This window comes from Schistocerca serialis, chromosome 1 (assembly GCF_023864345.2).
Source record: "Schistocerca serialis cubense isolate TAMUIC-IGC-003099 chromosome 1, iqSchSeri2.2, whole genome shotgun sequence".
In the NCBI taxonomy this organism is placed as follows: domain Eukaryota; kingdom Metazoa; phylum Arthropoda; class Insecta; order Orthoptera; family Acrididae; genus Schistocerca; species Schistocerca serialis.
The window spans coordinates 790,607,062-790,622,038 of record NC_064638.1 but is presented as its reverse complement, the minus strand read 5'-3'; the positions used below and the strand labels follow the sequence as shown (position 1 = coordinate 790,622,038).

General features: G+C 39.2%; 1 protein-coding gene across 1 annotated transcript in view; it reads right to left on the bottom strand.

Moving 5' to 3' along the window:
* Window positions 1-14,977, bottom strand: part of LOC126483690 (xenotropic and polytropic retrovirus receptor 1) — a 111,449-nt gene that overhangs the window by 44,784 nt on the left and 51,688 nt on the right. Inside the window, exon 6 of the mRNA XM_050106778.1 lies at window positions 5,736-5,883. Coding sequence (XP_049962735.1) covers window positions 5,736-5,883 — 148 coding nt within the window. The remainder of the gene's footprint in view (window positions 1-5,735; window positions 5,884-14,977) is intronic.

Sequence of the window (14,977 nt, the reverse complement as noted above, 5' to 3'; positions counted from 1 at the left end):
GTGAGACAGTTGCAATTCCTGAAATCTATTGCTTGTGGCCTCTGTCCTGCCAAGGAGCACCACAGTCCTGGATCCATGACAAAAATATGCTGCATTATGTCATACACAAACGGATCCAGTCTGCAGGCAGATCAGTAAAACTAGATATGACGGGCAGGGCCTGTACATTATTGGGAAACTATGGGTTTCAGATCAGCAGACCCGATCTGTTAGAGATACCCGCAGAAACAGCCTGCAGCTTCAGCCCCTCATGGAAGTCCACTTGCATGGCCAGCTGTTCACAAGTCACTGACACCAAGCTAATGAAATGAGACCACAGTGATCAATCCAAGCAACAGCTAAGTTGCGCAAATACTCTGAGCATCAAAACTAATGAGCATAGGTAGCAACTCACCATGAAGATGATCGCTGAGCTGCAGACAGGCATGTAGAATCTCCACTATATGGTTAATGGCAACTATCCTTTTCCTTATATTATTAATATGGAAGTATAGATTAAACACTTTGAGTATTGTATGAGCAGGTCACGTCCATTTTTAAGAAGGGCTGTACTAATTTTGAATTGAAAAATAAAAACATTTTATTCAAAGTACTGACCATTGCTTTCTACACATTTTGACCACCTTTCTGGCAATTTGTGGACACCACGCCAATAGAAATGTTCGTCTTTTGAAGCAAACCAATCAGACACCCAATTTTCAACTTCTTCGTAGGAATCGAAGTGTTCCTCAGCCAATGCATGTCCCATTGATGAAAACAAATGGTAGTCGGAAGGGGCCAAGTCTAGTGAATATGGCGGGTGGGGTAGCAGCTCCCAGCCAAGTGTTTTGATTGTATCTTGAACCAGTTTTGCTTTGTGTGCAGGTGCACTGTCGTGTAAAAAAACTACTTTGCCATGTCTTCTGGCCCATTTTGGTCTTTTTTCGATCAGTGCATAGTTCAGATTGATCATTTGTTGTCTGTAGCAATTAGTATTCACAGTTTCACCACGTTTTAGAAGCTCATGATGCACCACACCTTTCTGATCCCACCAAACACAGAGCATTGTCTTCGTGCCGAATCAATCTGGTTTTGCAGTCAATGTTGATGGTTGTCCCAGATTAACCCATGATTTTTCCCATTTAGGATTCTTAAAATAAATCCATTTTTCATCACCAGTAACAATTCAATGCAAAACTGATTTTCTTTCATGTCTTTGAAGCAAAATTTGACAAATGGTTTTTCGGTTTTCCATCTGTCTTTCATTCAATTCATGTGGCACCCATTTTCCACACTTTTGGATCTTTCCCACAGCTTTCAAACAGTCAGAAATTGTATGTTGTGCAACATTTAGCATTGCTGCCATTTGCTTCTGACTCAAAGTATAATCTTCACCCAATATTGCTTGCAATTCGGCATCTTCGAACTTTTTTGGTGGTCTTCCACGCTCTTCATTTCTTACATCAAAATCATTATTTCTGAACTGTTGAAACCATCTTTTGCATGTTGCTTCTGAAAGAGCATGATCACCATATGCCTTGACAAGCATTCGATTCGACTCTGCAGCACTTTTTTTCAAATGAAAACAAAAAATTAGTGCTTTCCGCAAATCATCACTTTCTGGTACAAAATTCGACATTATTAACACGATGAAAAAAACATATGATGATGTTTGTTCCATGACTTGATGTATACTAAATATCTTTAACAGATGTCATACCAACCAAATAAAAAAAAAAATTTAAGGCTTGTTCACAACAAATGTTACCTATCGACACATTTGTATCTTAACGCTCATTTCATACCAGTACACCTGGTATATCATTGACGTCAATCTGTTTTAAAATTATGGAACATGTTTTATGCTCAAGAATTGTAATGATCTTGGAGAAGGAAATTCTCCTCTATAAAAATCAACATGGATTCTGCAAACAGATATCGTGCAAAATTCGGCCCACTCTGTTCCTCCATGAAATCCACAGCGCCATAGACAATGGTGCTCAGGGTGACGCCTTGTTCCTTGACTTCAGGAAAGCATTTGACACTGTCCCACACTGCCATTTAGTGAAAAAAATATATACGAGTTTATCAAGTACCAGGGCAGATTTGCAACTGAATTCAAGACTTCCTAGCAGACAGAACTCAACATGTTGCTGTTAACGAAAAAAAATCAATAGATGTAAAGGTAATTTCCAGAGTTCCCCAAGGAAGTACAATAGAATCGTTACTGTTTACAATATATATAAAAGTTCTGGTAGAAAGAGTCAGATGTTCTCTAAGGTTCTCTGCAGATGATGCAGTTGTCTATAACAAGGTAGCAACGCCAGAAAACAGGAAGAATTTGCAGAATGACCTCCAGAGAATTGATGAATGGTGAAGGCTCTGGCACTTGACCCTAAACATAAATAAATGTAACATATTACGCATATTTAGAAAAAGAAATCCACTACCATATTGCTACACTATTGATGATAAACTGCTGGAAACAGTATCTGCCATAAAATATCTAGGCATAACTATCCAGAGCGACTATAAGTGGAAAGACCACATAAAACAAATAGTGAGAAAAACAGATGGCAACTCAGATTCAAAGGAAGAATCTTAAGGAAATGTAACTCATCCACAAAGGAATGCACTTGTTCTACCAATTCTTGAGTATTGTTCACCTATTTGGGATCCCTACCAAATAGGACAGATAGAAGGGGGGGGGAGGGCAAGGGTGCAGTGGTGTGGGAGGGGGAGGTAGAGGGGGAGGGGGAGGGTATGGGAGGGGGAGGGAGAGGGTGAGGGAGAGGGAGGGGGAGGGGGAGAGGGAGGGGAAGGGGGAGGGGAAGAGGGAGCGGGAGAGGGAGGGGGAGAGGGAGCGGGAGAGGGAGGGGGAGGGGAAGGGGAGGAGTAGAGGGAGGGGGAGGGATATCTAATGAAGAGTGGCACATTTCATCACAGGATCATCTGGATGGCACAAGAGCATTACGGAGATGCTCAACAAACTCCACTGGCATAGTTTTGAGAGAGGTGTTGTGCATCATGGAGAGATTTACTATGGAAATTTTCAGAAAGCATGATCCAGGAAGATTCAGCCAACACATTACTTCCTCCAACATATGTCTCACGTAATGACCATGAGGAGAAGATTCAAGAAATTAGAATCAATACAGAGGCTTACCGACAATCATTCTTCCCATGCGCTATTTGCAAGTGGAACAGGACTGGAGGGCCTTCCAACACACACCATTATGTGGTTTGTGGAGTACGATGTAAATGTAGATGTATTTATTATGTTGAATCAAATTATGTAGAACATATCAATCAATAAAAGCATTTTCACAAATCATCAAAAAATAAACAGCTCTTCCAAAGAGTAAACATGTTTCCCTTTGTCACATTACATTCTTCAAGCTGTGGTCTGGTTCAGATGAAATAAAGCTATATGTTGCCCCAAGCTATGCTAAAATCACCAGTGAAATGCCATGAAAAATGTTCCAGCAGTTTGGGACTTAGCATGTTCAAAGAGACAGACAGACATGATGGTATTAGAGAAAACTTTAGATCACATTTCTTTATCTGATTCTGATTAAATAGTGTTTACACATTGTTCCAAGTTATGCACAAATTACTTTCAAAAATCCTATGAAAATTTGTCTAGTAGTTTTTGATATGTTAGTGTTCTCAGAGACAGACAGAAACGACTGAGTTGCATAAAACTTTAAATTACAACACCGTTTTTTTCCCCAATTTTGATAAAATAAAGCCTTTGACGGGCAGATCAGAAACAGACAGACAGACACAGCTGAGTTAGATAAAACTTTAAATTACAATGTCATTTTTTTTCCCGTGACCCAATTTCGATGAAATAGAGCCTATGCAGGATGGTCAGAAATAGTCTTAAAAGGTCGTATGGGTGTTGCATGGTAGGTTGTTCTGAAAAATAACTGTTAAAAAAATTCAATACAATGTGCTGTTTTTGAACTAACTGGCATTTAAGTTAGTCATCAGGACATAGCGTGCACAAATTCAAGCAGCCTGCTGATATAATTAGTGTCAACTGTTCTCATATAATGTCGCATGTCCAATTTTTCTATCACTCTCTTGTTTGATTTTAGGAAACTGAATGAAGAACACATTCAGTGACATCATCTCTGGCGGGCTGTTTGAATTTGGGCACAGAACAGCCCATTTGGCTAAACTCAATACTAATTAAGTCTGGAACAGCATAACATATCGATTTTTTCCTTAACAATTATTTCTTGGCACAACTAATTCTGCAACACATTTAAATGCTTTTTATATTGTCCTCTTATGAGAACACTGCCCCAAGCTAAGTTCAAGTTTCCTGTGAAAACTCCATAAAAATTTGTATAGTAGTGTTGGAGATTAGCATGTTCAAACAGCCAGACACGAAGGTTTTACAGTTTTATCATCAGTATAGATAGAATATTGCATTCAGTACAGCAAAGGGTGGGTTAGAACACAATCATGTTCATTGGACTTGTCTTTAGTGCATTCTAGTGCATTGTGTCCAATAAACAAGACTACCATGTTTCAACTGTTTTAACATGAAGCGTTACTTCAGTATCATGCAATATGAGCCATGTGAATTATATAGTAATATCAAGCTCAGATTAAATCAATACTGAACATTATCTGGATGCATCCTTTCAGAATAATATTGGTGTTATATTTTTGTTCTCTCTTGTATTACAAGGGTGGTTTGAAAAGTTCTCAAAATCACCACGAGAGGTCAGCGGTAGCGCAATGAGTTGTTTAAGTGATATTCATTGGACTGTTGCCTGTAAACACGTGCCATGTCAGTGCTCTTGGAAGAGAGCTGTGGTGGTGACGTGGCTCTGTTGATGATCCCCCATACTGATTTGTGAAGATGGAAAAAAAATCAAGATTCAAGCAGTGATTAAGTACTACATAAAGAAAGGTACGAAAGCAAAGGACGTTCATGCCAATTTCCAGAACACACTGGGGGACTCTTCACCTTCATGTTCAGCTGTTGCCAAGTGGGCAAATTAATTTAAATTTGGTCAAGAGAGCTTAGATAATGATCCACACTGTGATCGGCCAAGATGTGTCACTACTCTAGAAATCATTGCGAAAATGCACAAAATGGTCATGGAGGATCGTTGATTGAAAGTGCGTGAAATTGCTCATGCTTGCCAGACATCACCTGAAAGGGTGTATCATATTTTAACCGAAGAATTAGAAATGAAAAAATTATCTGCAAGATGGGTTCCGCAATTCTTGACACGTGCCCGCAAACATGCCGTCACCATGGCAAAATTACACGAGCTAAGGCATGAATTTTTGCCATACCCAGCTTATTCACTTGATATGGCTCCATCAGACTTCCATCTCTTCCCGAAACTGAAAATTTTTCTCAGTGGATGAAGATCCCTTCAAACAAAGAACTGATAGCTGAAGTCTACAACTATTTTGCAGACCTGGAGGGAACTCATTTTCGAGATGGGACCACGGCACTGGAACATCGTTGGACCAAGTGCATTAATCAACAAGGAGAAAACATAGAAAAATAAAAAAAGTTTCAGTGATGGAAGTACTTTTATTCTATTCCGTTCCGGGAACTTTTCAAACCACCCTCATAAGGTCATTTCTTACTGGAACTGACTCATTAATGGCTACATACCGCCTCCTTATCATTCCACCTTAGGCATTTATTTATAAACAAAAATATAAAATTGTCATTTACAGTCAAGAATATACTAGCTTACCTACACTCAAAAACTAACCTTCAGCAACCATCCAGTTCTTATTAGTTGCATAGAAACAAATCAGGAACTGCAGATCAGTGAAAACTACCACAAGACTATTAAGTTGGTCTGCCAACCAGAAATCAGCAAAGTTCACATAGAAAAATGGAGCCAGTATGATTCGTGTCTGCAAGGAAAAAAGAACAGATTAAGACACAAAATACTTTCCCTCTCTTATGAGTTACAGAATCTGAAACATACATGCAACATGAAAATTCATGTGTATGTAAACACTATACACATAAAAATTAAGATTAATTCTATAAGCCACAAATGAAAATCACTCAGTGAACAAAAATTCTCCCCAGTTTGTACTGCCTTGTTTTTAACAGTGTTTCATATATTATCAGGGCATATTAGATTACAGATTATCTGTCTTCATGTGTGAACATGATACAAAATGTGAAGGAATTTGAAAAATTGAAGTTTTGGTGACAAACAAAAACGGCCGAAGATGTAAAAAATTGGGTATATGTGATTGATAATTCTTGCAGTCCAAATGGAAGACAAGAAGAATAAGAAGATTAAGAAAAGGAAGAAGTCCTCAAAAGCTGCAGGAGCCTGGGAAGCAAGAGGTGCCTGGAAGCATCCAGATTTCTCACAAATATGAGTTCTTCCACATTCCTAAGATGGGAACTAGTTTTCATCATGTGCCAGGCTCTTATTGACATCTGTTTGGGTATTAAGTGATGCCAATTTCTTCCATCTCTGATTCTCCATTTCCTTCTAAAGCATTCTTCCATCCTGCACCATGTTTACATTCTACACTCTGATTCAGTCATCATCAGAATTTTGCATGCTTCATTATTATTATTGTTATTATTATTATTATTATTATTTTATACATAGCTGTTTCTTTCCAGCAACTGTGGCATTTATTTCAAAATAAAATTGGATCATTAGTTGCACAGATATTTTTATTTCACTTTACCAGTTTTGACAAATTAATCTGTCATCTTCCAAAACTTAGTATTGTTTTAGCAAATGTCAATATCTTCTTCAAAGAAGCAAAATCCCTTGATGTGTCCAAAAAATTTACATATTGTATGTGATTACTGCAAAAACATATTGACTGACTGCAAATTTACAGTAAATGAGTCACATCTATGTACACGTCAAGCTGCCATGCCAGCAGCAAGGAACTTATATATCTGTTTACAACTACCACATTCAATATTTATATTTTTGGACATATAACGGTAAATATCTGCACAACTGACGACTGAGGTTTTTTTCTCAGTTTATTAGTATTTGTACCCATTGATCCATTTTGAGATTAACTGTCACCTTTGATCTATTCATTGTCAGCATTTCATTATCAGTACTCTGAAAGCTGAATATTATGTTTCAGAGTCATTTCCTACACATTCTCGTCACCTGATCAAGGTTTTTGGATGGCTTTTACTTTCATCCAATCCTTTAATTTCCATTGACGGTTTATTTTTTCTTTATGCTAATGGCTTAACATCTTGAAATATTGAAGGCTATTCAGTCTCAGTAAGGGAAGTCCAATTCCCTTGGCTGGTCAGTACATGGTTCTCTTATGAGTTAGGAACTGTTGTTCGCCTTTCTTTCTTCATACTTGGAAGAAGGCTGGATGGTTTATCCTCCCAGAATCTCTTCACAAATTCACTATATTTATTTCAATTCTTCTGCATATTTCTTATCTGTCTTCCTTTTAAGCTTCTCATAAAAGACGTGCTTCACTGTTAACATTCTAAAAACTAGATATAGATTATGATTTCATCTGTGATGTTCATGTCTTGTAAACCATCTTGTTTCTTCAACCAGGTGAGTGATATTAAAATTAATAATGTTGAGCAGTCTTTTGATGAGTCTGCTGTTGTTCTTTCTAAAAACACAATCATAAAATTTCATGTCTCTCTTGTGCAGAGTGTAAGTGAACTTATCTACCTGTATTTAGAGGTCAGATGATGTTCATCCAAATTCAATTTAATTATATGGGTCCATATATTTACCTAATAAATATCTGCTCTTTTTTTCAGTTTCTGCAATTTTAGAACATCCTCTAACAGCTACATTCTCTTATGTATATAGGGCTTTTGGTAAAAGAACTATCTTGTAACGTGGCAATTTTGCATTGTATGGTATTACTTCTTTTTGTTGTTAAGGTTGCTTTTGATTCTAAATACCTTTTGAATTTGACCACCCTTTCTAACTTTGCTGATGGCAGTATGGTCTCCCCAAGGTATCTGAAGGAGGGCACCAGTAAAATAATTCCAAATTTCATCTTTAGTGGAACTTTCCTGTTACTCTGAAACAGATTTCCCATGTAATGGGAAGATATCTGGAGGTCTGATTTTCCACTATTATAATTAGTGTCTTCCTTAGTCTTACTGATAACTGCTAAATTTTGAACAAAGGCTAAAAATATTAAATTGATTAGTATCCATACTATCTTAAGTTTACTCCTCTGACATAATTTTCCTGTTCACTCACAACTTTGTTCAGAAATAAGTTAAACAGCAGATAAAGTGGATGGGGAAGGGGGAGGGCAGTGGTCAGCTCCATGTCAAACACCTACCTGGCTAAATGTACCTGAAAAGGTGGTTAAATGTAATTTTTGTTTTTCAACTTCAAATCTGTGTAATAATAACTAAGCATTCACTATGACATGATGTTGTTGTTGTTGTTGTTGTTGTTGTTGTTGTTGTTATCTTCAGTCAAAGACTGGTTTGATGCAGCTCTCCATGCTACTCTAACCTGAGCAAGCCTCTTCATCTCCAAATAGAATTGGAATCTACATCCTTCTGAGCCTGCTTACTTCATTCATCTCTTCTTCACCCTCTACAATTTGTACCCCCACCCCCCTCCCTCATCACCAGTACCTCCCTCCAGTGTTAATCCCTTGATGTCTGAGCTCTGCTTTAGGCCAAGCTGTGACACAAATTTCTTGTCTCTCCAATTCTATTCAGTTCCTCCTCGTTAGTCGTGAGCTATCCATCTAATCTTTCACATTCTTCTGTAGCATCGCATTTCAAGAGTTTATATTCTCTTTCTGTCTAAACTGTTTATCATCCATGTCTCAGTTCCATACATGACTACACTCCAGACAAATACCTTCACAAAAAAATTTGTAACACTTAAGTGCATATTCGATGTTAAAAAATCTCTCTTTTTCAGAAATGCCTTTCTTCCCATTTCCAGTCTACATTTTATATCCTTTCTACTTTGGCCATCAGCAGTTATTTTTCTTGCCAAATAGCAAAACCTATCTACTTTAAGTGTCTCATTTCCTAATCTTATTCCCTCAGCATAACGTGATTTAATTTGACTACATTCCATTACCTTTGGTTTACTTTTGGTGATGTTCATCTTATACCCTCCTTTCATGACACTGTCCATTCCATTTAACTGCTCTTCCAAGTCTTTTGCAGTCTCTGACAGAATTACAATGTCATCAGGAAACTTCACAGTTTTCAAATCTATTCCCTGAACTTAAATTCCTTCTCTACATTTTTCTTTGGTTTCATTTACTGATTGCTCAATGTACAGATTGGATAACATTGGAGATAGGCTAAAACCCTGCCTCAATCCCTGCTCAACCAGTGCTTCCCTTCCATGTTCTTCGAATCTTATAACTGCCATCTGGTTTCTGTACAAATTGCAAATAGCCTTTTGCTCCCTGTAAGTTACCCCTGCTACCTCCAGAATTTCAAAGAGAATATTCCAGTCAACATTGCCAAAACCTTTCCGTAAGTCTACAAATGCAACAAACAGAGGTTTGCCTTTCCTTAACCTATGTTCTAAGAGAAGTTGTAGGGTTAGTACTATCGTGTGTTTTCCCATATTTCTCCAGAATCCAACCTGATCTTCTCCAAGGCTGGCTTTTACCAGTTTTTCCAGTATTCTGTAAAGAATTTGTGTTAGCATTTTGCAACCATGACTTATTAAACTGATAGTTCAGTAATATTCATACCTGCTTTCTTTGGAATTGGAATTATTACATTCTTCTTGAAGTCTGAGAGTATTTCACCTGTCTCTTACATTTTGCAAAGCAGATGGAATAGTTTTGCGATGGTTGGCTCTCTCAATGCTATCAGTAGTTCTGACAGAATGTCATCTACTCCAGGGCCCTTGTTTTGACTCAAGTCTTTCAGTGCTCTGTCAAATTCTTCTCACAGTATCATATCTCCCATCTCATCTTCACCTACGTTCTCTTCCATTTCTTTGATGTAGCCTTCAAGTTCATCTCCCTTGTATACATCATCTATATACTCCTTCCACCTTTCAGCTTCCCCTTATTTGCTTAGGACTGGTTTGCCATCTGAGCTCTTGATACTCAAACAGCCGCTTCTCTTTTCTCCAAAAGTCTCTTTAATTTTCCTGTAGGCAGCATGTATTTTTCCCCTTGAATTATACTTCTAAATCCTTAGATTTGTCATCTAGCCATTCCTGCTTAGTCATTTTGCACTTCTTGTCAATCTCATTTTTTAGATGTTTGCATTCCCTTTCACCTACTTCATTTTCTACGTTTTATATTTTCTCCTTTCATCAGTTAAAATCAGTGTCTCCTATGTTATCCAAGGATTTCTACTAGGCCTTCACTTTCTGCCTATTTGATCACCTGCTCCTTCACTATGTAATCTCTTAAAGCTACCTGTTTGTCTTTTACTGTATTGTTTTTCTCTGTTCTAGTCAACCATTGCCTAAAGCTTCCTCAAACACTCAACAACCTCTGGTGCTTTCAACTTATCCAGATCCCAGCTCCTTAATTTCCTACCTTTCTGCAACTTCTTCATTTTAATCTGCATTTAATAACCAATAAATTGTGGTCAGTGACCACATCTGCCCTTAGAAATCTCGTTCCAAAATTTCTGTTTTACCACTATATAGTCAATCTGAACTCTTCTACTGTCTCCGAGTATTTTCTATGTAAACAGCCTTCTTCCATGATTCTTAAATTAAGTGTTAGTGATGATCAAATTATGCACTGTGCAAAATTCTACTGGGCAGTTTCCTCTTTCATTTCTTTCCCCCAATCCATATTCACTTATTTTTCCTCCTCTTCCAATTCCCACCTCACAATTAAATTTTCATCTCTCTTAACTATCTGAATAATTTCGTTTAACTCAGCATATATTCTTTCAATCTCTTCACCTTCTGTGGAACTAGCTGGGATATAAACTTGTACCTCGTGTCTATCCTGGCTACAAAAATGTGTTCACTATGCAATTCATACTTACTACCTGCATTCCTATTTTCTTATTATGATTAAACCCACTCCTGCACTACTCTAGGTGTCCACTAGGGGCAAGACACAGCCTGATGTGTTCACAGTGGCAGGTATTCTTCGCCAGGTTGACCACATTTTGGGTCAGTGGTAATTCAGTACTTCTCAACACAGCTGTAGTCACCACAGAAGTACATACTCAGCACTTCCACCAGCCAGGCCTGACCAGATAATGACACTCTGGGTGACACTGAGACGGCATATTCACCTCACTCACCATCAGAGTTATCAACTTCAGACTCTAATAATTGTAAACAAACAGCAATAAAGATGTTATTGTATCTATGAGCTGCCTATTCTTGCTGACCTCTATCCATCTTCAGCAAGGAACAGCCATCCACACCCAAGCACCCCACCAACCCCATTACAATGTCTGAAAACAAGTATTAAGCATAAGTAACTATAAAATGTTTCTATGTATGAAGAATGCAACATCTTCTATCCAAGCCTTTGCCTTTGTTCTTCATTTGATCCCATTTCAGACACTGATGATCAAAAATATTTAAAATTATATACACAATAAGGCAAGCAAGTCAGAAAGGCTAAGGAAAAGCACATACAGATAATGCAGAAACCAAAATACTGTAAATGTGAGAAAGGGCAACAACCAAGGTTTAAAAGCTAAATATCAACTAACAGAAGGACAAACATTTTTGTGTCGGAAAGGCAGATGATACCTGACATCAATGTGAAGTTACTGGGAAATACGAGTGAAAGATCAGAATCGTCCATGGAGTTAGAAAGGTGTCAAGATCCCAAATTTAAACTATTTTTGAGCATTCTACCTGGTTGATTCATTGGCACTGCATGAATTTTGGTTGCCATTTTCTAGTGGATTACAATGAATGTATAGTTTAACACATTACATCATGTTTCTATTTTTGTCTGCTTGAAACTGTCAAGTTTACTATAATGTTAGCCATATTCCATTTACAATAGGGGTGTCAAAGGAAGTAAGTCTGTACTGTTCACTAGCAAATCACCTGAATATCACAGGGGGTCCCATCAATAAAAAAGTATGCAGAATAAATTATTTAAAAAAATCTACCCCTATGTCACCAAATCTCCTTACAATGGGTGGCATTGGGTGTTTCATCTACAATTATCATTTCCCAAACCTGTTATTGAAAAAAAGTACTTTCGTTACCATAAGGTCTATCCAGTTGTCCATGTAAGTCAACAACATGTAACCATTCACTCTTGATCAAAGTCTGTGGATGATCTGCCTACTTACAGTTCTTGAGAATATATTTTTCATCTCAAGCAGCTTCTGGGATTTGTTATTCACTTACTTTGTAGATACTCTCATTACTTGTTTGTTTTCATTTCTCCATGTAATCTCTCACATTTAGTTTTCATGTTTGGAGTTTATGGAACACAACACTGCATGCGTGCTTTATGTGCTGTTTAAATAAAAATTATAATTCACTGACTCAATACATATAAAGCCATGCTCATTGTGAACATTTTTTCTTCACATAACTTGCAAAAATCTTCTTATAGAATTTAAATCATTTAGTGGCAAGCAGAGTTGTCAAATGATCCAATTAAGTCAGTCTCACATAACTTCAATGTTTTCTGTAGTTGTACAGGAACCAAAGTGACTCAAATATGAACACAATTTTGCATATATCTGCAATATCGGTGTGTACAGTGTTATTTGCCAGTTCATCACAGTCATGGATTGGTTGATTGGTTGGTTGGATGATTTGGGGGTAGGGACCAAGCAAATAGGTCATCTGTCCCATGATCTAGGATGGCAGAAATGAATGGAAGAACAACACAAACAGCACAGCCCCATCAAGGAAAAACAAAGAGAGAAGAGGGACCTCACGGTAGCAGGTGGAGGAAAGAAAGGGAAGGGGGTGGAAGGAAATGGGGAGAGTGGGGGTGCCCCAGAAATGCTATGCACAGTGGGACACCAGCACCGCCACCGACCCTTCACAACATCTACACCATACCATTATCACGATACAAGACGGACAAACCAGCAGATGAAGAGACAAGAAAAAGGGAAACAAAACAGCACAACAGACAAGACAAAATGTAGGGAAAAGGTAGGGAAAACCTGGCTGGTGTGGAGGCAAGATCAGTGCCTCCAGAACCAAAGCCTATGCTAACTGAAGGATTCAAATTTCAGAGGGAATTTCAGGGATTTATACATGAGAGTAAAAACCACTTTCACAAACAAAACTGAGGACAGATGTAACCATGCAAGGGTCATCTGCTAAAACCCGTGACAAGGAAGTTGGGAGGGCATATTTAGTGTGAAAGGCTAAAAGGCAGGGGGCAGCCCAGCAAAATATGGATTGTCATGCAGGGAGCCCCGCAACTACAAATGGGCAGAGGGGGGTAGCTCACTGCAGAGTAAAAAACCCATGGGTCAACCCAGATGAGCAATACAAAGATGCAGAAGATGGTAGATTCCCCCCACGACAGACAGATGGAAGGACGCCATGTGGTGGGAACTCCCTCATGGCGTGAAGTTTATTAGACACAGAGGTAGCCTTCCAAGACTCAGCTCATGATTCATCAAAGCAGGATTTGATGTAAAGCCGCACATCCACCCCCAGAGGGGTCACAGAGAACGGGAAATGGGTGGCCACCCCCCCCCCCCCTTTCCAGCCCCTCCAGCCATATGATCAGCAAGTTCTCAGCGTAGGCTACCTCCATAGCCAGGAACCCTAAGGCACTCAATCAAACAAGCAGCATCACCAAGATCAGTGAGAAGGTCTTCGGTGGCAGAGACCAAGGGATGGAGGAAAAACTCTGATTGATAGCCTAAAAGCCATTCACTGAGTCCATACATAACGGGACTCAGGTGAGTGAGAACTATTTAATGAAGCAGAGGGCCCAATAGATGGCCATCAATTTTGCAGTAAATACTCCACATGTGGCATGCAAGAGATGGTGTTCTATGCCAACAGAAGACATGGAAGCATATCCCACATGATCAATGGATTTAGAGCCACTGGCGTAAAACGCAGTGGCATCCTGAAACTCCCGCAAGAGCATTTGAAACAAACAATGGCACACCATTGGCGTGATGGAGGTCTTCTGGTCCAGAAGAGATCTGTCTGAATCTGTGGCCAAGGAACTAACCAAGTGGAGCTGATTGGGAGATAAAATAAGGAAGAGGGCGAGAAGGACAGATGGAAGTCACGATGGAGAGAAGCGTGGCAGAGCCCAACTGGTAATACCACCCAAGGATGGGCAGAATGCAGGCACAGCCCAAAGCTGCAGAACAATTAGAATAGGAATGCTGAGGAGGGGAAGAGCGGATAGTGATGGCATAGAAAACCAGGAGCTGGAACCGCTGAATCAATACGGGAGGGATCCCAACATCAACCAGGAGGCTATCAGCTGAACGGATACCATGATCGTTAACCGTGTCCAAGAGGAGCAGCATGGAAAAGGCAGCTGATCTGTAAACTTCAGAACCATAGTTCGGATGAGACAGAAACTAATGCCCAGTAAAGGTGGAGAAGGGTCGAATGATCCATGTCCCAAGAGCTGTGGGCAAGGAAGTGAAGAACACTGAATTTACAAAACACCCAACCTTCAGATGACAGGTATGGGGCAATTGAGTAAGCTTACTGTCAAAAAGAAGACTCAAGAAACAGAACTGGAGGATCACGATTAGATGATGAGCATTGAAGTAGACTCCAGATCAGGAAGGACAGTAGCACAGCAACAGAAATGCATCACCCTCAACTTAAGGGGATAGCACCCTGAAGCTGTCACCCTGCAGAGGCCACTGAGTGGGAGGTTGCCCAAATACAGAAATCAACCACAAACAGAGCAGGGATGACCAACAGTCTGGCAGAGAACACATGTTCAAGAAGGACACTTAGTACAGAGCCCTGTGGAATGCAATTCTTCTGAGTCCACGGAGAGCTGAGAACAGTGCCAACCTGGACCTTGAATGATCACTGGGACAGGAACTGGCGAATAAAAGTTGGGAGGA